Below are 21,503 nucleotides of genomic sequence, written 5' to 3'. Positions count from 1 at the left end.
CACTGGCTATCCCCCCGCCAAATGAAATTACGACATAGGGAACCAGGAGTTACTGGTGGTCAAACTTACTTTGGAGAAGTGGAGACACTGGCTGGAGGGAGCAGAACATCTGTTTATCGTCTGGACTGATAACAGGAAACTCACTTGTATCCAAACAGCCAAATGCCTGAATTCCCGCCAGGCCCGTTGGGCATTATTTTTTGGTCGGTTCAGATTTACACTCACCTGTCGTCCGGGGTCCAAGAATGGGAAGCCCGATGCCCTCTCCCATCAATACATTTCAGAGGAGGACCTTCCCAACCCCGAGACTATCCTTCCGCCATCCTGTGTGGTGGCTGCATACTCACCTGGGAGATCGAGGCCATAGATAAAGAGGCCCAACGGACTCAACCTGACCCAGGCAACAGACCCTCCAATCGCCTCTTTGTGCCCGACTCTGTTCGATCTTAGGTTCTCCAGTGGGGGCACACATCTCGTTTTGCCTGCCATCCCGGGAGCGATCGGACACTGTCCCTCCTGAAGAGACATTTCTGGTGGCCCTCCATGGATGCTGACACCCGTTCCTTTGTCTCTGCCTGTCCTGTTTGTGTGTACACCACCTGGCAATTACTGGAAGTGCGTCGCCGAGGCAGGTGTCACCAATACCTGGTCAATTGGGAGAGATACGGCCCGGAGGAACGTTCCTGGATTCCCCGCTCCTTCGTCTTGGACCCTTTCCTCATCCGTGATTTCCATCAGGACCATCCGGACAAGACTAGTGGGTCACCTGGAGGCTCCTGTTGAGGGAGGGTACTATCATGGTCCCCATCGTTAATTCCCTATCTTACTCCTAATTTTCTTTGATTATGCCATGGTCCTGATTGTTAATTTCCCAAATTGCTTCCAATTCTCTGTTATGATGGCACACCTGGTTTCCATCAAAGACTCGGTATAACAACCTCTACGTCACAACCACTAGTCGCCAGTTCGTTGGTCTTTTTTCCTGTGAGTAAACTATGGTTCCTGACTGCTTAGAACTGTTGGTTCTAAGTTTAGTTCCAGTTTCAAGGTTTACTGATGAAACTCCATTTCTCTGAGTCAAGGCTCCGTGTCAAGGTCCCTCCTGCTTGCTGTTCAGCATTTAAGCCCGTGTAAACATCCAACCTCAATCTCCGTACCTGTGTCCTGCACATGGGTTCACTCCTGTCACTCATTGCAACACTGGTATGTGTTCCCTCGATTTCCTCTTCCTGAAGTCCGCAATCAAATCCTGACTCTTACTGACATTGAGTACAAGGTTGTGCTCCTGTATGCCTCCTTGTCATCATCTGAAATTCTGCCAACAATAGTTGTGTCATTGGCAAATTTATAGATGGCACTTGAGCTGTGCCTAGTCACACAGTCACGGATATGGAGAGAGTAGAGCAGTGGGCTAAGCACGCATCCCTATAGTGCACCAGTGTTGAGTTACAGCAAGGAAGAGATGTTATTTCAAATCCACATAGACTGTGGCCTCCCAAATGAGGAGGTCAAGGATCCTGTTGCAGAGGGAAGTACAGAGGCCCAGGCTTTGGAGCTTGTTGATTTGAACTGAGGGTATGATTGTGTTGAACGCTGAGCTGTAACCAATACACAGCAGCTTGCTCTAGGCATTACTATTGTGCAGGCAATCTGAGGCTGAGTGGAGAGCCAGTGAGATCGCATCCACTGCAGACCTATCGTGGCAATGGGCAAATTGCAGTGGTTCCAGGTCTTTGCTTAGGCAAGAGTTGATTCTGGCCATGACTACACACAATAGATGAGTGCTACTGGACAATAGTCATTGAGGCAGCTCACCCTGCTCTTCTGGTGTACAGGTATGATTGTTGCTCTTCTGAAGAAGGTGAAAACCTTCAACTGCAGCAGGGAAAGATTGAAGATTTCCAAATTTGGTACAACTTTTCTATGCAGCAGACACTTCCGGAAACCTCCTTGCTATTTTCTGTGGAAATGCCACCATCAATACCCTTTCCCACCTCTACCTTCCAAATAGATTCTACATTCAGTTTGCTTCTGCACCTATTTCAATAGCTGGATATCAGTTTATTAATCTTCAAAGATGAAGCTACTCTACCTCTGATGTTTATTCCTGGATTATCCCTTCTTATGCCTACTCCATATCTCATTTATTATTAGCTTTTTTACAAGGCTATGATTCCACACCTGAATGATTTAAGTTATGTAGTTGTGGACTGTGTTAATTGATGTGTTTGTCAAACTGATGATTTCTATATTGTAACCAGCTCTTGATGCCTCTCTCCTGCTGCTGTGCATACTTTTGTTTCTCCTTTTTTGCTTACCCACCCAAAACCTTGCTCCAAACTTTCAGTCCTTCTCTATTTTCCTCCACTGCTGTTGTGCTTCAGGTCCATGTCCCCCTTAAAATTACCTGAAATTCCCCTCTTTGTCTCTTGTTTTCAAAAGGCTTGTTGAGACATTTGTTGCTGCTGCATTCAGAAGAACAACAGAACAGTGCATTCCCACACTGATCTTGCTGTTCAACATGCAAATCTCCTTTCCATTCCCTTTCATATCTCATAGACTGACATTGTCATCTCTGTTAGGGGAAATAAGTAGATCCTGTTATAGAAAGATATTTGGAAAACTTCAAGGTAATCAGAGAACTTGGATTTTTGAAGGGAAAGCATAATTGATCAATTATTGGAGTTGTTTGAAGAGCTAGAGACTTGTATTATAGCCCAGTAAATCAGCAATTGCACTAAACTGAGAGTTTCAGAAGGCATTTAATAAGGCTCTGCATCAAAGGCCAATTTGGAAAATAAAAGCTCCTGGCATAGGAGTCAACATATTAATGTAGATAGATCAGCTGGCTAACAGGATTTTCAGTGTAAGTGGGTATTTTTCTGGTTGGCACAAAATAACAAGTGATGTGTTGCCAGGGATATAGGAAAGCTACAGAGGAATATAGAAAAGGCAGCTGATCTAGAGAACGGAAAGATCTAGAAAATGGAATATCATGCGGGAAATTGTAAAGATGTCTATTTTGGCAGGAAAAATATTTGCAGAGCTCCACTTTGCAGAAAGGTGAGAGAGCTTGGTGCATGATTCACAGAAGGTATAGCAAGTAATTAGGAGATCTCATTGAAACTTAAATTCTGTAAGGAACAGACAGGTTGGATACAAGGAAGGTGTTTCCATTTATTGAGAGCTCTAGGTAAAGGAGGATATTTTCGGAATGATGGATATGCCATTTACAAGTGAGATGAGGAAAAATTTCTTAATTCAAAAGCCGGTAATGAGAGCAGTATGGTATTGAAGGCGCTTGAGGAATCAAAGACATGATCCTCACAGTGTTGTACTGATTATCAAAATGGGAGTAGGCTCTGTTCAGCAGGTAGATGACAGCATCGTTGACTCCAGTGTGCTGGAGGGGATTGGGATTGCAGGGGATTGGGGCCTCATCTGACCAGGGGTCGGAGGTGATCCAGGAGTCTTCATGATGTGTGAAAGGGGTCGGTAATCATCGAAGACTTTTGATCCACCCTTATTGGGTGCTGGCACCACACATGATGTTTTCCACACAGTTGAGGCTCAGATTGAAGATGCTCCACACAGCTGCTCAGCACACTCCTTCCTACCCTTGGGTTCACACCATCCAGTCTTGAGGCTTTGCCATGTCTGATTTTCCCCAGAGCCCTTCTCACCTGCTCAGCAGTGAAGCAAGTCCATGATGACAAGGTAGTTGGTGGAAGGTGGGGGCTGGAGGAGGTGAAGGTCAGGACAATAGGATTTGGTGTGTGGATGGTAGATGCACAGGAAGGAGAGGGTGTAAACAGTGGTAGCCTGTGTTGTTCAATCACATATTGAACTGGAGGAAGGAGGAGGGGATGTGTTGGTGCTGAGGGAGCATTAGGTGCCTCAGCACCTGGACTGGTATGATGAGGAGGGTTGTGAACAGGAGAGAAATTGTCAAATTTACTGAAGAATTGGTTTAACTCATTAGGTAGTTCACGGCTCCATTCCAAGGCTCTACAGCCAGGCTGATTGAAGCCAGTGATGTTCATCATGCCTCTCCTCACCTCCCGTGTGCTACTCTGCCCAAACTTGTTCTCCAGATCTCTCCTTTAAGTAGTATGATCATATTTGTTGCTTTCCAAACTGGAGGAACCATTTGAGAATATCTAGAATTTTGGAAGGTGGTAACCACAACATCCGCCATAACAATCTCGAGAGTTCCCTATTTCAAAATTCTGATGTACTGTAGATCATCAGGTCCTTGAAATTTACTGACTTTTCAGACTCATTAATTTCAATACAGACATTTATTTCCTTTTTTCCACTGGAGTTTACTCCAGTTCCAATGCCATTTACTGTTGTGGGCCGAATCAAATGGTGATGAATTAGTATGTGGGAGGGATATTTAGTATCTGGCTGAATGGTGCCACAACAACAAACTCTCACTCACTCTCGGCAAAACCAAGGAACTGATTATTGACTACAGGCGGAGGAAACCAGAGGTCCATGAGTCAGTCCTCATCAGAGGATCAAAACTGGAGGGTCAACAACTTTAAATTCTTCGGTGTTAACATTTCTGAGGATCTGTCCTGGATCCAGCATGTAATCGCCGTTACAAAGAAGGCATCGCAACGCTTCTACTTTGTTAGAAGTTGGCACAGAGTGGGCATGTCATCTAAAACTTTGACAAACTTTTATACATGTGTGATGGAGAGTTTACTGACTGGTTGCATCACGGCCTGGTATGGAAACACCTATGCTCCTAAATGGGAAAAACTACAGTAGCGGTGGATTCAGCCCAGCCCCACCATTGAGCACATCTACAAGGATGTTTACAAGGAAAGCAGTATCCATCATCAAGAACTCCCACCATCCAGGCCATGCTCTCTTCTCAGTGCTGTTGTCAGGAAGAAGATACAGGAGCCTCAAGTATCACACCAGCAGATTCAGGATCAGTTATTACCTTGAACTGGAGGGGATAACTTCAATCATCCCTTGTGTTCTTGATATTTATCACTTACTTGTTTGTTTATTTATCTATATTTATCATTTTCTTTTTGTATTTACACATTTGTTGTCTTTTACATATTGGTTGTTTGTCTCTGCTGTGTGAGGTTTTGCTATTGTTTTTTATATGTACTGTGAATGCCTGCAAGAAAATTAATATATGGAGTATCTGGTGACATATATGCAGTTCAATAATGAATTTATTTTGAAATCTTCAATTATGTTGGGTGATATTCCTATGTCTTCTACAAAATACTTACAATAAAGTAATTAATTCCTGTCAGTTCGTTATTTCTTCTGATACATTCTCCCATCTGACTGAAAAGGAGTTACATTTACCCTGATGTCTTAATGTCTGTTTCTGTTTCTTGTTGCTCTTAAATTTGAATTGCTCTACACCATTTACCACTACATATTTATCAGAAGCAACTGTAATTTATATATTACATATAAAATAGTACTCATTAGTTAATGACTGTAATAAGACAACATTAAATAAACATGCTTGGTCAGGGATTGGTTTCAGAGAAATAAGTGTAAGAGAAGAAAATTTTAGAAAATGTAGTCCTGGAAATTTAGGTGTCAAATCCATTTGCTTCGACGATGGCATTGAACTGAAGGGATGCCTAAACTCCAGAGTGATGAGTGACAGCAAGAAACTGACCAAAATCAATTAATTGATTAATGAACAAAAATGGCAAATGACCCATCCCAAGGAAGAGGGATTTTTCCCATAGCAGAGATGGAACAGAGGTTGGATTTCTTCTGACTTTTAATGGCGGTTGGCAGTCCAATTTATAGATGCATTAGCGCCACCAACTGGACTGGACTGTGGTGTAGAGAATTGGGAACACCAACTAGTTCTTTATCAAATGAAAGCTAAATTACCCCCAAAAGCCCTATAGATCGTAAATAATGAAAGACAATATTGTGAATTAAATGAAAGTCACTTCTATAACTTAGTAAAGTTTTTAAATGAAAGCTATCAACCCCCCAAGCTAATAGTACAACTTGCATTTGCTTTCTTTCAACCTTATATGCTTCACATTGTAAAATAATGTGTTCAACTGTTTCATAATGATAACAAAACCTACACACCCCAGAGTGATGTTTTCCATCAAAATATAAGGAATAATTAGGCATAGTATGCCCAATTCTAAGTCAAATCAATATAATTCCTTCCCTTCTTGATTTAGCCCTTTCTCCCTTCAATCCAACAGTTTCATATATTCTGTAAAGGTGTCTTCCCCTACGCCCATTATCCCACAAGTTTCACCATGATAGATAAACATGTCCTACAGACGAAGTTGTTCTCAAATGGTAGGGCTAGGCAATCGTGGCTGACAAGGGAAGTTAAGGACTGCATAAAAGCTAGGGAAAGGGCTTATTAGGTAGCAAAAGTGAGTGGGAAGTTGGATGATTGGGACACTTGTAAAATCCAACAAAAGGCAGCTGCAAGAGCAATACGATGATGAAATATGATGGCAAACTACCCAGTGATATAAAACAGGGTTCTAAAAGTATGGTAATGTAATGGGTGGTAACATATGCATTATTCACAACCACCAACATTGAGCTGGGGTTCACTAACAGGCTGTGTCTGACGTGAAGGTTTCCACCAGTCTTTATGTTTTGCGTTTGCTTGGCAATAAAGCGAGTTGCTACGGTTTCTCTTAAACTTAAAAGCCTCTGCGTTTTATTTCTGAAAACCTCCATTGGTGACCCCAATGCTCTAGTGTAGTGGTCACCAACCTTTTGAAGCCAAAGATCCCTTACCTCGGCCTTAGTGAAATGCAAGATCGACTCCAAATCAATTATTTACAAGCATGCGCACCGGGGGCAGAAAAGACTGGAAGTAAAACCCCGCAACCCGGAAATAGAAATAATGTATGAACACCAGGGGTCACCATCATTTTTTTGCACCGCGGACCGGTTTAATATTGACAATATTCTTGTGGACTGGCCGACGGAGGGGGTGTTAAACACGACCGGAATACAGCGATACTCGAAGCAGGTTCCTTATGTCCAGAGTATTCTGCAATTTACTTTACGTGGCTCTCAGCACTTATCTGCTGTCCTGCTTGCTCACGTTTTTAATGCTGGAAAAAAACTCGCTGAGGTTTTCCGTCCTCTTAGCCCTCCTGGACAAAAATAAATTTGATCCAGGACAGGCCAAACTTTTAAGAAGGATCAAATCAAATGGGTCCCTGGAAATGCCCTGAACTTCAGACCTCCTTCCACAATTACCTATCATATCCCTGTGTGCATCTACATCTACGCTATGACTCGAAGCAGAGATTGTTCCAGAAACTTGATCAGCAGTCTTTAATATGCAATTTTGTCATTCATATGCCTACTGCCTCCTTCCTTACTGGCTGATTGCAGTTTGATCACATTCTTATCTTCACCCCTTCATTCTGTGATAGCTAAAACTCAGCAGAGGCTATTGGTGGTGTTACGAACCCCGTAACTGGGTGTCTTATCAGCAGAGATAGGAGTAGCCGTTGAAGTCTGATGATACAATTTTTAACAGTATTTATTAGTAAAAATACACAAAAATAATATCAATGCAACTATACAGATAATATACGTCATCAATACTAAACCTAAAAGTGCGGGTATAATAATAATCAATAAGAAATAAGCTCTATCGTTGTCTAGGGGATAATGAATTGTCCGATGGAAATATAAAGTTCTGTTCAGTTCATACATGCTGCAGTCGTTGTTGATCACTCTGTTGCAATTGTTGGAGAGAGAGAGAGAGAGAAACTTGCCGATTTTCCTTTTTCGATCTTGATCCGTATCCGTCCTTTAACTAGACCGTTCCGTGGAGGACTCGTCACCCAGGCAAGGGTGGACACACACACAAGCTCCCACCGGTCTCGTAGCATCTCTCCTGGTGCGTCTGAGGGGTGTTTCCCAGACCCTACTTTTATCCTCACTTACGGGGTTCCAGATGTCAATCAGGTTGGGATGATGCAATCCCTCAACCAGACCACTCTGGCTGCCCCCTGAGGGGTTTCAATGAATAGTACAGTACTCAATACACAATTCCTCCTTCAAGAGACAATAGCAATAATCTCTCTCTTTGTCAATAGGAGACATTCCACCTTGTGTATTCTGGCGTTGTCTCTCTCTCATTTCCTGGGTATCAGACCCGAAGTAATAGCGATCTTGCGATTCTCAAAAGGGGGGGCGGGCATTGGCGATTCTGTACCCTTCTGCCCATCAGAGTTGCTCCTCATTCGTAACACCCCCATCCTTCTAAGGATTTTTACCACTGGGAAAAATTAACTAATACAGAGTCTTACAGAATTTCCGAATATAACACAATACAAAAGAGTTTTTTTTCACTACAGAGTAATACAGTTATACATTCAATTCAGCATCTAGATAAACAGTCAGCGAGCACATTATCACTTCCTTTAATATGATGTATCTTAATATCAAATTCTTGCAGCATCAGACTCCAACTTAATAACCTCCTGTTTTTATTTCTTTTCTTCAGCAAAACAAAACTAAAGAGTTGTGATCTTAGCTTACGGGTATATTACAAAAGTTTATGCAAATACTAATCTTTATTTTACTTTTAAACTTAACAGTCAATCTTCCATGGTGTTGTCTTTATTATTTACATGCTTGGTCGAAATCCCTTAAAACCAGATCCTGTTATTTAAAGTGGCATCCCGTCAACCCTCACCCCTTTTCCAGTTAACTCTCGTGTGGTTAGCTTGCTTACCAGGGTGGAATAGGCTTTTGCATGCTCCTTTCATAGGAGTTATTTTATCAACAATGTTTTCCAAACTTAGCCCATTTTCTGAACTTCCACACAATTCTTTATTTTTAAGCAAGTCGTTAGTTTTATCTTCAGGACCCTTCATTCTATTAGTTTTCAGTTTAATATCTGCAAGCAATTCCTCTTTGTCCAAACAACATTTCAAATTCTGCCTCTTCACAGCACACCCTTGAATAACATTAGCAAGTGGGGCACCTTTACATTCCAAATCAAACTGTAATTGATTCGCAGGCACCGTGTTAACAAGCCATTGTCCCTTCAGCCTGGTTACTGCTTCTGACACCAATCCAGACTTTAAATTTTCTTCATTCAATTTAGGAACTACACTTTTCCCTTCTCCTTCAATAATAATATCCACATCACCACCTTTTATCTCCTCACTAACTTCTAACACACCTTTGAACACAAACAACTGGGAATTCTCACTTCCCACTATTATCAAGGTTAACCCTTTCTTCACTGAACCAAGTCCATCTGACCCACAAGGACTGCATTCCTTTTTAACTGAATCAGATACCTCAGACTTTTCCTGAGTTTCATTACTAGGTTCAGTACCACGTGCATCCACATCTTGAACACACTCAAATGGGACATCTGCCTCTTCCAGGCTTTCAATACCCGTACCCATTTCAAATTCTAAGTTCCCCTGATCCTCCCAGTTACTCGCTGGGCAACTCCCTTCCGGAGTAAACTCAACCCTGCGGGTTAAAACAACCTCATCTGCCAACCCAGCAGACTCCTTCAAGGTAATGGCATCCTTTTCATCTAGGACTGCCCTCATTTCATTATCGGAAACGCATTTAAATTCTTCAACTTCTTCAAACAATTCTGTCAAGCCAGACAGATCATCCATGTCCAACCCTGGACCTTCTAACAGCCCTATCTGTTTCTCATTTTTACTCCGTGCCTCTATAAATTTCCTCCTGGCTAAGGGTAGGTCTACCTCCTCTCCTTTACTCTCTTTCACCTCCCTATTCTCTGTTTTACCACCCTCTAACCCCTCTTGGTACAGGGTCGGTAAAAACGTCTCAGCCAAATCGATACTGGACTGATTTAAACTGGTTTCTTTCTCAGCTGCCTTTCTCGACATGCTGCGAGTGGTCGCGCATGCGGGATAGATCTTGGAACCTAGGGGTGGGTCCTCAACACTTACAGGCTGGCTCGTCAGCTTCATTGCTGACCAAACCTCACCACTGGCTAAATCGTTACCAAGAAGGACGTCCACCCCTTCTCTCGGGAATTCTGATCGCACCCCTATTTCAACTGGTCCAGATACCAGATCACAATTTATAATGATCCTATGCAAAGGTACAGCTTCTGTCCCTTTTCCTATACCTCTCAAAGCTACCTCTCCCGTCTCAGGACCAAAATCTAGTACCTTACAGAGAATCAATGACTGCTCAGCTCCAGTATCTCTCCAGATCCGCACTGGAACTGGTGTTTCTCCCTCTTTCACAGACATGGTCCCTTCTGAAATAAATTTCTCACGCCCCTCTCGTATTCTATCTACCTGGGGCTTTCTCGTTGATCTGCTGATTGACTCAATACATCCTGTAGGAACTGCTGCTTTCCCTTTTCCTGTCTCCTTCCTCAGAGCAAAGCATTTAGATGCAATATGACCCACCTTTCCACAATTAAAACAGGTCAAGCCAGGAACCCTCCTGCCATCTTGCCTTTCTTCCTCCTTACTTTTACCACTAGCTCCCAGCTGAATTTCTGCCTCAGCCGGCGGGCTTTCTCTACCGTTCCTACGGTCTTTCTGGTAACTCTTATTCGAGGAAAACTTTGCCTTGTGGGTTAGGGCATATTCATCTGTGAACCTGGCAAATTCGGTTATGGACTTATTCGGCTTCTCGTTCAAATACATCCAGATATCATCTGAAACACAACCTTTAAATTCCTCAATCAGAATTAACTCCTTGAAACGCCGAAAATCCTCTTCCACCCTTTCTGCCGTACACCAACGATCCAAGAGCACACCCTTCTCATAGGCAAACTCTGCATACGTCTGATTCCACACTTTCTTTAAATCTCTGAACTTTTGTCTATAGGCCTCAGGTACCAATTTGTAGGCCTGAAGAATGGCCTGTTTTACTTCCTTGTAATTCTCATACTCCTCCTCCTCCACACACAACGCCGCATATGCCCGTTGTGCCTTCCCTTTTAACACACTTTGTAACAACGCCACCCACTGATCTCTGGGCCACTTCTGATTCACTGCCACTTTTTCAAAATGCAAGAAATAACTATCAACATCCATCTCCTCGAATGGAGGTACTAACCTAAACTCCCTACTAACATTAAACCTCTCCTCTCGGTCTGGCCCTTGAGCTCTTCACTCTTGCCTTAACTTCTCCATGTCCAGCTCATGCTGCCTCTGTTTCTCCTTCTCCTCATACTCCCTCTGCTTTTCAGCTCTTTCCTTCTCTTTTTCAGCTGCTTCTTTCTCCCTTTTCACCTCTAACTCCTTTAGCTGGAGCTCATACTCCCTTTTCCTCTGTTCCGCGTCCAGCCTCAATTTCTCCAACTCTAACTGAGCCGTCCCAATAGCTGGTACCTTTTCAGGGATATTGTCCAATACCTCAGCCGAAAACACATTCGTCTCAATATAATACTGAGTTATAGCCCTCCGCATCTCCCACTTTTTCATTGACAACCTCAACTCTGCGAGATTTAGTCCTTTCGCAATATTTACCAAGTCCGACTTTGTGGCCCCCTCTAGCGCCGTCAAAGTCGGGTTTTGTGTAAATTCATCTACGTCCATCTTTGCTGGTTTCCCGTCTGCTTACCTGCGCAACCAGAACCAAGTCTGGACTTAAAAGCCTGATTTACTGGCCCTCCAATTTGGTATCAAATCTCGAGACAAGGCCCCAAGTTGTTACGAACCCCGTAACTGGGTCACTTACCAGCAAAGATGGAGACGTCCATTGAAGTCTGATGATACTATTTTTAACAGTATTTATTAGTAAAAATACACAAAAATAATATCAATGCAAATATACAGATAATATACGTCATCAATACTAAACCTAAAAGTGCGGGTATAATAATAATCAATAAGAAATAAGCTCTATCATTGTCTAGGGGATAATGAATTGTCCGATGGAAATATAAAGTTCAGTTCAGTTCATACAGGTTGCAGTCGTTGTTGATCACTGTGTTGCAATTGTTGGAGAGAGAGAGCGAGAGAAACTTGCCGATTTTCCTTTTTCGATCTTGATCCGTATCCGTCCTTTAACTAGACCGTTCCGTGGAGGACTCGTCACCCAGGCAAGGGTGGACACACACACAAGCCCCCACCGGTCTCGTAGCATCTCTCCTGGTGCGTCTGAGGGGTGTTCCCCAGACCCTACTTCTATCTTCACTCACGGGGTCCCAGATGTCAATCAGGTTGGGATGATGCAATCCCTCAACCAGACCACTCTGGCTGCCCCCTGAGGGGTTTCAATGAATAGTACAGTACTCAATACACAATTCCTCCTTCAAGAGACAATAGCAATAATCTCTCTCTTTGTCAATAGGAGACATTCCACCTTGTGTATTCTGGCGTTGTCTCTCTCTCATTTCCTGGGTATCAGACCCAAAATAATAGCGATCTTGCGATTCTCAAAAGGGGGGGGGGGGCGGGCATTGGCGATTCTGTACCCTTCTGCCCATCAGAGTTGCTCCTCATTCGTAACAGTGGTTACTCTCTGATCAGGAGCACCAGCAAGGTAAGTGTACCAAGCTCACAGGCAACAGCTCACACTCCATGCCGTGACAAAAGATTGTCAGAATCTGACAACTGGTTTCCCGGACCCTGTTGTTGATGTACAGGAGGGGTTGGGGTGGTTTCTATTTGAATGGCTGTCAGGACCTCAGCCCCTTTTGGACAGTCCAGTCGACAGTAGGGGCTCAGCTCATTTGTATTCACAGGCTGGGGCAACTGCCTTCAGATGCCGTGTGCAATTTCTTCTCTTTCTCAGTCTGCCATGCTATCGGAATTGTGGATCCTGATGTCTCTACTGTAACTCAGATCCCTTCTCATCTATTCTCCCCAGTATTTTGTCTGTTCCTGACTGTACAACTAATCATCTGCTTTCAGCAACCAGCCTTCATCACAGAGTACAGTCACAGTTATACTTTAAAGTCACCGCTATACTTTCACAGCTTGCTGTCAAGCTCTCTGTGTCCTTTGCCTTTGTCCTTTGTCACTGTCCCTGTTTTGTCCATCTTATTATTCCTCTTCCTAAGTCTGTGACAGCACCTGCCTTAAGTGTGTCTCTCTCCAGGACAGTACCTTCTTTGTTTGGGTACACCCAGAAATCTACAGGAAGCTGCACTCCCGCAATCACAAGTACCTGGGGCTGTCCTGTCTCCACCCTCACTGTTTCATCTCCTGCACTGGTAATGTAAATCACCTCTCCAGTCGTGGGAAAGGGTAATCAGTTATTGATACTGATGACCCTGTGAAAACTAACATTTCACATTGCTGGCCCCCTAATAAACCTCTTGTGTACATCTATGAATGACACCTCTGGCAAAAGAGGTGGCCTTCAGCCACTTGTCTGACCTCACCAGCTCTACAATCTGGTCAGCAGCCAAATCGGAAAGTGTGGTAAACTATGTATACCTGTCTGGACACACCCTCTGATGACTGCTCCTGTGGCTCCTCCCACAGACCCCTGTATAAAGGCGATTGGGGCACTGCTCCTCCCTCAGTCGTCGAGATGTAGTGCTCCCTTTTTGCTGTTAATAAAAGCCTATCGTTCTCTTCCAGTCTCTGAGAGTTATTGATGGTGCATCAATTTTATTAACAGCAAAAAGGGGTGAATGTGTGTAAACTATGTATACCTGTCTGGACATGCCCCTCTGTCAGAAAGAGAGGACACTGTTGTGGTGAGTGATTTTCATACCTTCCTTGTTTCACAAAGCACTTCCTCCAACCATGGCCCAAGAAGCTACAGTTGTAAAAAATCATTTCCTTCATCTTCCCACATCTATTCCAGCAGTTCCTTGCTACGTGCCCCAGCTACTGGCACACAAAGCAAGTTCTGTGTGACATCACAACAGCTACATTCACTACATCCACTTTATGATTTCTCTTCCCTCGCTCCTCTGGTCTATCTCACTGGCCCATGACTCTGTCGTAGAGTAGGTCGACCCCACCTCTATCACCAAATCTAAAACTTCATGCTGGGCTGAGCTCAGGCCTTCCTTCAACATTTTCAGCAAGACTGGGTCATCTTCCCTGGATTATCCAACCCTGAATACTTCATACACTCGATATTTACGTTCTACACAATCCACGGCTGTCTCGTCAGCTCTCTGAACCACTGTCCCTCAATTACTCTCACCTCCCCCAGTCACCGCCTCACTTTCCCCTTAAAGCAATATCTCTCTACGGTCGCACTTTTAAGGACTCTACAACGTGTGTTCTTGATGTTTATTGATAGTTTATTTATTTATTAATCTACCTATTTACCTACTAACTCCTTAACTTTCAGGATAGCTATGGATAAGATCCATGCAGGAGAGTTTTAAATTGGACTAGGGCAAATTACGAGGGCATTAGGCAGGAACTAAGAAGAGTTAATTGGGAACACCTTTGCTCTGGCAAGTCTACATCAGACATGTGGAGTGTGCTTAAAGATTAATTGCACAGAGTACAGGAAAGGTATGTTCCTGTTAGAAGGAAGGGCAGGGATGGAAAGATAAGAGAACCTTGGATGTCCGGAGAAGTGATAAACTAAGTCAAGAAGTGTTGGATACTATTTTGAAGTTGAATCCTTTAGTGAGAAGTTCTATTAGTAGAATTTATAATTTACTTTTGTTACAAAAAGAAAACCTCTCACTAAAGATTAAACGAGATTGGGAGAGAGAATTTAATATGATCTTTGTTAATGAAGATTGGGTATGAGTTTTGAAAAACATAAATTCTTCTATATGTGCTAATCATTGTTTAATTCAGTTTAAAATTGTTCACCGTTATTATTTAACAAAGGAGAGACTATCTAAAATATTTCCTAGTATAGATAACCACTGAGATAGGTGTAAAACTGAAGTAGCTACAAATGTTCTGGTCATGTTCTTTATTAAAACCATTTTGGAAATCTTTATTTTCTACAATTTCTAAAGCTCTGGAAATCAATTTACAACCTAATAGAATAACTGTTCTATTTGGAATAGTTCCGCATCATATTCAGGGTATTTCATCTTCAGATCAACATTATTGGCAAGAAGGGCTATTTTATTAAAATGGAAAGATACCTCTGTCCCTACATTAATTGAATGATTTTCTCAAGTAATTTTGTGCCTCAGTTTGGAAAAAATTAGAAGTAGAACTTTTGATCCCCGATTTGACTTTGAGAGAAGATGGGGCTCTTTTGCCAAATATTATCATTTAATTTGAATTATTTTTTATGGTTTCCTTCCAATCTTATTTTATATAAATATGAATTGGCAGTTGATGATTCTTTTTCTTTATATATATATAGAGGATGGTTAGACATGTTGCTCCGGGGGGTTGATTCCTAATGGTTTATTTCTTTTTTTTTGTAGTTAGTGGTTTTTTTTTCTCAATTAGATGGGGTTTTTTTTCTTTCTTTTCCTTGCATAATTTTTTTCTCTTTTCATTTTTATATATTGCTATCAATTTTTAATTTTCTTCAGCTTTACTAATTATATATATATTAATTTGTTGAAGTTTTGTATTATCTTATAGCTGTTGAAGATTATGTATCAATAAAAAGATTCTAAAAATGAAATTAAGCCAAGAAGAAAAAGTATGTAAAGCCTCGGAAATTAGGATCAAACGAAGACTTGAGGTGCATAAAGAAGCAAGAGGGTAATTAGGGAGAGGGTGGAACCCCTCAAGGATAAAGGGTGGAACATTTGCATGCATGTAGAGAATGTGAGTGAGGAACTTAATGAGTGCTTTGTTTCAGATTTCCCCCCCCCCCCAAAAAAGGGATATGGAGGACCAGGAGATCAGTGCTGAATGAACATTAGAGTGTTTAGAGATTTAGGAGGAAAAAGTATTTGGCCTCCTAATGAGTATTAAGGTGGATAAGTCCCCAGGGCCTTATGGAATTTACCCCAGGTTATTGAAGGATGCAAGAACGAGATTGCTGGGGCCTTGAACAGTATCTTGGTGTCCTCTCTAGCCACAGGCAAGGTCCCGGAGGACTGGCGAGTAGCTAATGTTGTACCTCCATTTGAGAAGGGAACAATGGAAAATCCTGAGAACTATGAATCAGTGAATCTCACATCAGTTGTAGGGAAATAGTTAGGGATAGGATACAAGAGCATTTGGAAACCCATGGCCAGATTAGGGAGAACCAGCATAGCTCTGTTGTCATAACAGGTTGTGTCTTACCTACTTGATTGAGTATTTTGACAAGGTGATGAGAGAGATTGATGAGGGTAGGGCAGTGGATGTTGTCTGCATGGATTTTAGTTTGGCATTTGACAAGGTCCCTCATGGGAGGCTAATCCAAAAGATCAGGATGCATGGGGTCTGCTGCGACTTGGCTGTTTGGATTCGGAACCGACCCGTGCAAAGAAAATGGTTCCACTCCCCGGAACCATTCCAGAATCTAGTGATTCTTGAAAGATCATTATTAATGTCTCCACAACCTATCTATTTACCTACTATATTTATTTATTATTTATTGTATTTGCAGTTGTCTTTTGAAAATTGGTTGTTTGCCCTTCTCTATCATGTGATTCTATTGTGCTTCTTTACATGTACTGTGAATGCCCGCAAGAAAATGTATCTCAGGGACATGGTGACTTAAGTGCACTTCGATAATGAATTTATTTGGTCTTTTCCATGATGTTGGGTGATTTTCCTATGTCTTCTGCAAACACTTACAATAAGGTCACTAATTCATGTCAGTTCCTTTTCTTATAGATGTTATTTGCCCTTAGCAGTCCGTTTCTGTTTAAATCTTAATTGCTCAACACCATATTCCACTACATATTTATCAGAAGCGACTTTATATATTACATATAAACTAGTAGCGATCCTTATTAATTAACGACTGTAATTAGAGAACAATAATAAACATGAGTTGTCAAGGATCGGTTCGAGAGATATAAATGGAAGGGGAGGGAATTTTAGAAAACGTAGTCCTGCAAAAATCATTTGTTTCGAGAACGGCATCGCACTAAAGGGACGTCTAAACTCCAGAGTGACAGCGGAGAACCAACCAAATCTATCAATTGATTCACGAACAAAAAGAAAGGCCTTCCCAGATGACCCATCCCCAGGAAGAGGGAGACGAGCCGTTTATCTCATCGCAGGGACGGAACAGAGTTCGGATTTCGAATAGCGTCTGTTGCTAGGATGATCACCGCGGTCTGGGATTGGGCGAATTTTCCTCGCTGACCCAATGGAAGGAGGTTTTATTTACAAGTACCATGACTGTAAAGCGTTCCTGGGAAGACATTGCTATTTCCTGTGTAAAGTTTCTTTTGTGTGGCTAAACGTGTCGCTAGGATAGTCAGACTTTTCAACTGCAATCGAAATGCCATTTACATTTAGAAGACAGAATAACATGCCATTTGTAAGTGAGATCAGATTTTTTAAAATATTTCAAACTCAAGCGCAGCTGCATGTGATTGGGCGTTCGAGGGTTTGTTCTTTCAGTTATAAGGTCGTCCTTTTTAGGAATCAAGATCATGAGATTTGGGACAACCTGAACGATCAGGCAATAATGACAATACTGTTGCAATTGTTTAAAGTAATCCTCGACGTTGTATGAGTAGCACGCATGATTCTTAAAGATTATATTCGAGCATTTACAGTTCAGGCGACTAGAGAGAGAATTGAAAGATTGCAGATGATGGAATCTGCAGCAAAGGAACTCAAGTGGGTCGAGCAGCATTTGAAGGGTTGGGGTGAGAGGAATTGTTGACGCCTCGGGTCGGACCCGGCATGAGTGTTGATACACCCACCGCCCAATGCTGCACGACCTGCAAAGTTTCTCCAGCAGTTTGTTTCTGATACTAAAGCAAATGCAGGTCCTGATGGTTGATTTTGAACAATTTAAAGCGTGTGGCTGAAGATTTAAGGCTGTTTCATTTTAAGTTGATACTAAAATCGTTATCTAATCGCTGTTTGAAGTTAGATTAATATTGAAGAGTCAATGCTTCAGAATTTGGCAGGCTTTAACTTCAGCATTAAATTAGTGAATATGAGAACGACGAAATCATAAACTGACATTCAGGACATCAACAACGTGGGCAATCGTGGTTTAGAAGATTAACATGTACAGTAAGTGTATAAAATGTCGGATCGCATTTCCAACGGAACAGCACACCTGACTTTCAGAACCAGTTGAAGAGAAGACCCCAGAACTCGAAATTGCAGTGACTGTGGAGAGGGATGGATAGCACTGTACAATAGGTTAGGACTGCATTCTTTAGAACTTGGAAGATTGAGAGAAGTTTTGTTACAAGTATACAAAATCATGAGAGGTATAGATAAGGTAAATGCAAGCAGGCTTTTCCCATTGAGGTTGAGTGGGATTGAAGGGTTAGAAGTTTTAAGGAGAACATGAGGGAAATCATCTTCACTCCGAGGGTGGTGAGAATGTGGAATGAGCTGCCAGCACAAGTGGTGCATGCAAGCTCAATTTCAAATTTTAAGAGAGGTTTGGATTGAGATGTGGATAGTAGGGATATGGAGGGCAGTGGTCCGGATGCAGGTTGAGGGGAGTAGGCAGTTTAAATAATTTCAGCATGGAATAAATGGACCAAAGCATCTGTTTTTGTACTGTACTTCTCTATGACTCTAATGAACAGTTTGAGATACTTTGCAAATTCTGACCAAGCATGTCCAGCTGCAAATCATCCTGAAACTGCAATGGCTCTATCATTGTTTTCATTGTTATCAAGCGAATATTGTTATTTGTCACTCTCCTGTTAGTGTAGGGTAACGCAATGGGTGATAAATCACCATCCTTGTTTTATTTTTAAATAACTCTTTATGCAGCAAATGTCTGATGAAGTTCACATAGGCCTCACTATTACCCTATGAATGATGATAGGGAGCTTGCTAAGATGACTGGTAGTGTACACTCAGCCAGGCAGAGGCACATAATTCCTTCTCCTGTTCCTGCCTCAATAATCTTGGTCAGCAGGAACACACACACACACACACACACACACACACACACACACACACACACACACACACACACACACACACACACACACACACACACACACACACACACACACACACACACACACACACACACACACACACACACACACACACACACACACACACACACACACACACACACACACACACCTGTTCCTGTTCTTTTACCACACTCGCTTTGGTATCAACATCAGGAAGTGCTGACTATTTTGCAGCTTTGATGGTGCCAGCTCATTGGGATGCCTGAGCTCTGTGAACACTGCTGGTTCCAGCTGCTGAAGTTGTCTACTGTTTATTATGAAGCTCTTCCAGGGTGATGGTTCTTGTGTGACATGGGTGCTCAAGTGAATGTGCTGATCATAAGACAAAGAGTGATGAAACATCGTTGGAGGCCGCCACTGGCAACAGGATTGAGACTTACGGAGCATGACCGGTGATGGTCCGCTTCAGTGGCTAAAGTGGTTAGAGCTCTGCTCAGTGTAGATTTCCTGTGTGCCCAAGGACTTTTAGCCAGCTTGTGGACATCAAGGACTTTGAGCCATTACTCTACTGCCCTGTAAGTTCCCCATTGTATGCAGGTTGAATAGTCCCTGGGCTTCGCCCCCTCCATGTGGTCCCTAAGCCCAATGGTGGTTGCTGCCCATGTAGCAATTGCTGATGCCCTGACAAGGTTTCCATCCCTGATTGTTACCCAGTCCTACGCATCCACGACTTTTCAGCATATTAAGCTAAAAAGTTAAGTTTTTCTAAAGTTGACTGAGATAGGGGCTACTGTCAAGTGCCTGTGTGTTTGGAGGTCATTCCCAAAATGGCTGTGATCTCCCTGTTTGGCCTTTTAAAATTTCTGCTGGGTTGAAAAATGCAGCACAGACTTTCTGATGCTTGAGAAAATTCTGTATTAAAAGACCTAGATATTTTTGTTTATCTGTATAACATACCTATTGCCAATGCATCCAAATCCAGGCACATATCACATCTCTACAGATTTTTTTAAGCACTTAAGTCAACATGGGTTGATTATTAATTCTGCTAAATGCCAGTTTGGGTTGTCAACCATTGACTTTCTTGGCCATCACATCTCAGCAGAAGGCGTGAAACCCTTCTCATCAAATGTAGCCGCTATTATGTGTTTCCCACCATCCCGCACTACTAAAAAACTACGAGAGTTTATTGGTAAGATGAATTTCTATCAGTGCTTCATTTTACAAGATGCAGAACTTATGCTTCCTTTGTATAGTGCCCTTAAAGCCAATGGCCCTAATTGCATGCTTGACTAGTCAGCTAACATGACCAGAGTATTTAATGGTACCGAGTAAGCTCTCTCCAATGTGACCTTACCACTGCAGCTGCTCTCCAACACACCCATAGCTGTTACTACTGACACTTCAGACTTCGCTGTGGGTGCTGTGCGTGAACAGTTGTAGGCGTGTGGCAGCGCTTCCCTTCCTCAGAGGGCAGCTCCATCCCCTGAAAGGAAGTACAGCATATTTGACCGTGAGCTTTCTGGTCTCTATCTGGCTGTCTGCTATTTTTGTTTTCTATGGGAGAGTTGCCATTTCACAATTCTGAAATAATTTATGTATACGCTTGTTTTAATTCTTAACAATCTCTGCCTTTTCCAAAATGACTTCAAAATTTTCTTTTGCTTCTGATTTCTAGCATACTTGACATTTCAAATTGCCTAAAAAGGAAATGGAGAAAAGATTTTTAAAAATTAAACTATTAATTCAGCTGGAATTCATTGCCATTGTGATTTTTTTCTTGGACATATTAAGAAAGTTAATGGAAAATTTTTGATAAAATTGCTGCACACCTATTTATCTGCTGGTAATTTGGCCTATTTTTTTCTTTTTTATAGTCCGTGATTGTTTTCTGAACACTGAGTTCCCGAACATCTGTTGTAAGTCATTTAATTGTGGAGTTACTTGGAGATAGTTCCTTCTGGACTTTAATTGTAACTTAGCTGCTGCTGAGGCCTCTGTTAGTCAGAGTTGACTATGAATATTGCATCCTAGCTGTCTAGATATGCAAGCCTGGGCAGGACAATATGGAGAGCAAGCTGTTGCACATGTAGCAAGCTCCCCCTCTCCACACATCTGATAAAACCAAAGGAATGGCAGAGAGCAATGCAGTCTGGTACCAGCAGTATCGCACGAGTTGTCAGTCAGCTTTGAACTCAATGTAGGACTGCTTTAGGGACTCCCATCTCCAGATTTTTCCCTTGGGGCTTACTCCCGAAACCTTCCCCGTGAGTGTGTATAGCCGCAAGGCAGTGGAGGTTTGAAATCAAAGATTTTCTTCTCTTAGGTGAGCTGCCAACCACAGCTGATGAGTTCCCCCTGTCAGAAGCGACTGGTTTTGAGGTGCCTGTAACTTGCTTTTGCCCCTTCTCCCGTCAGTAGAAACAGTTTCGCCAGGCTTAGTAGCTTAGTAGCTAAGTCACACGTGAAGGACTTGGTTGTCAGAGGCTATTTGAGGTGCACACTATTGGGACTATTTAATAGGTAGTGGGAGCTTGTCCCCATAACCACCCCTAGCTGTAACAACCTTAAG

The 21,503-nt window shown here is 42.4% G+C and overlaps 1 protein-coding gene across 2 annotated transcripts in view; it reads left to right on the top strand.

Moving 5' to 3' along the window:
* The first annotated feature begins 17,189 nt into the window (after positions 1–17,189).
* The window catches only part of cep89 (centrosomal protein 89), a 119,609-nt gene continuing 115,295 nt past the window's right edge, over positions 17,190–21,503 (top strand). The window contains exon 1 of one of the 2 annotated variants that reach the window (XM_073070149.1): positions 17,190–17,346. In XM_073070149.1, the coding sequence (XP_072926250.1) occupies positions 17,308–17,346 (39 nt within the window). In that variant the 5' untranslated portion in view covers positions 17,190–17,307. The remainder of the gene's footprint in view (positions 17,347–21,503) is intronic. The other variant, XM_073070148.1, reaches the window with a different exon arrangement.

The sequence above is a fragment of the Hemitrygon akajei genome, chromosome 17, assembly GCF_048418815.1.
Source record: "Hemitrygon akajei chromosome 17, sHemAka1.3, whole genome shotgun sequence".
NCBI classification, from domain to species: Eukaryota; Metazoa; Chordata; class Chondrichthyes; order Myliobatiformes; family Dasyatidae; genus Hemitrygon; species Hemitrygon akajei.
Note: the sequence above shows the minus strand (reverse complement) of the source record. Positions and strands in the feature narration are given on the sequence as shown.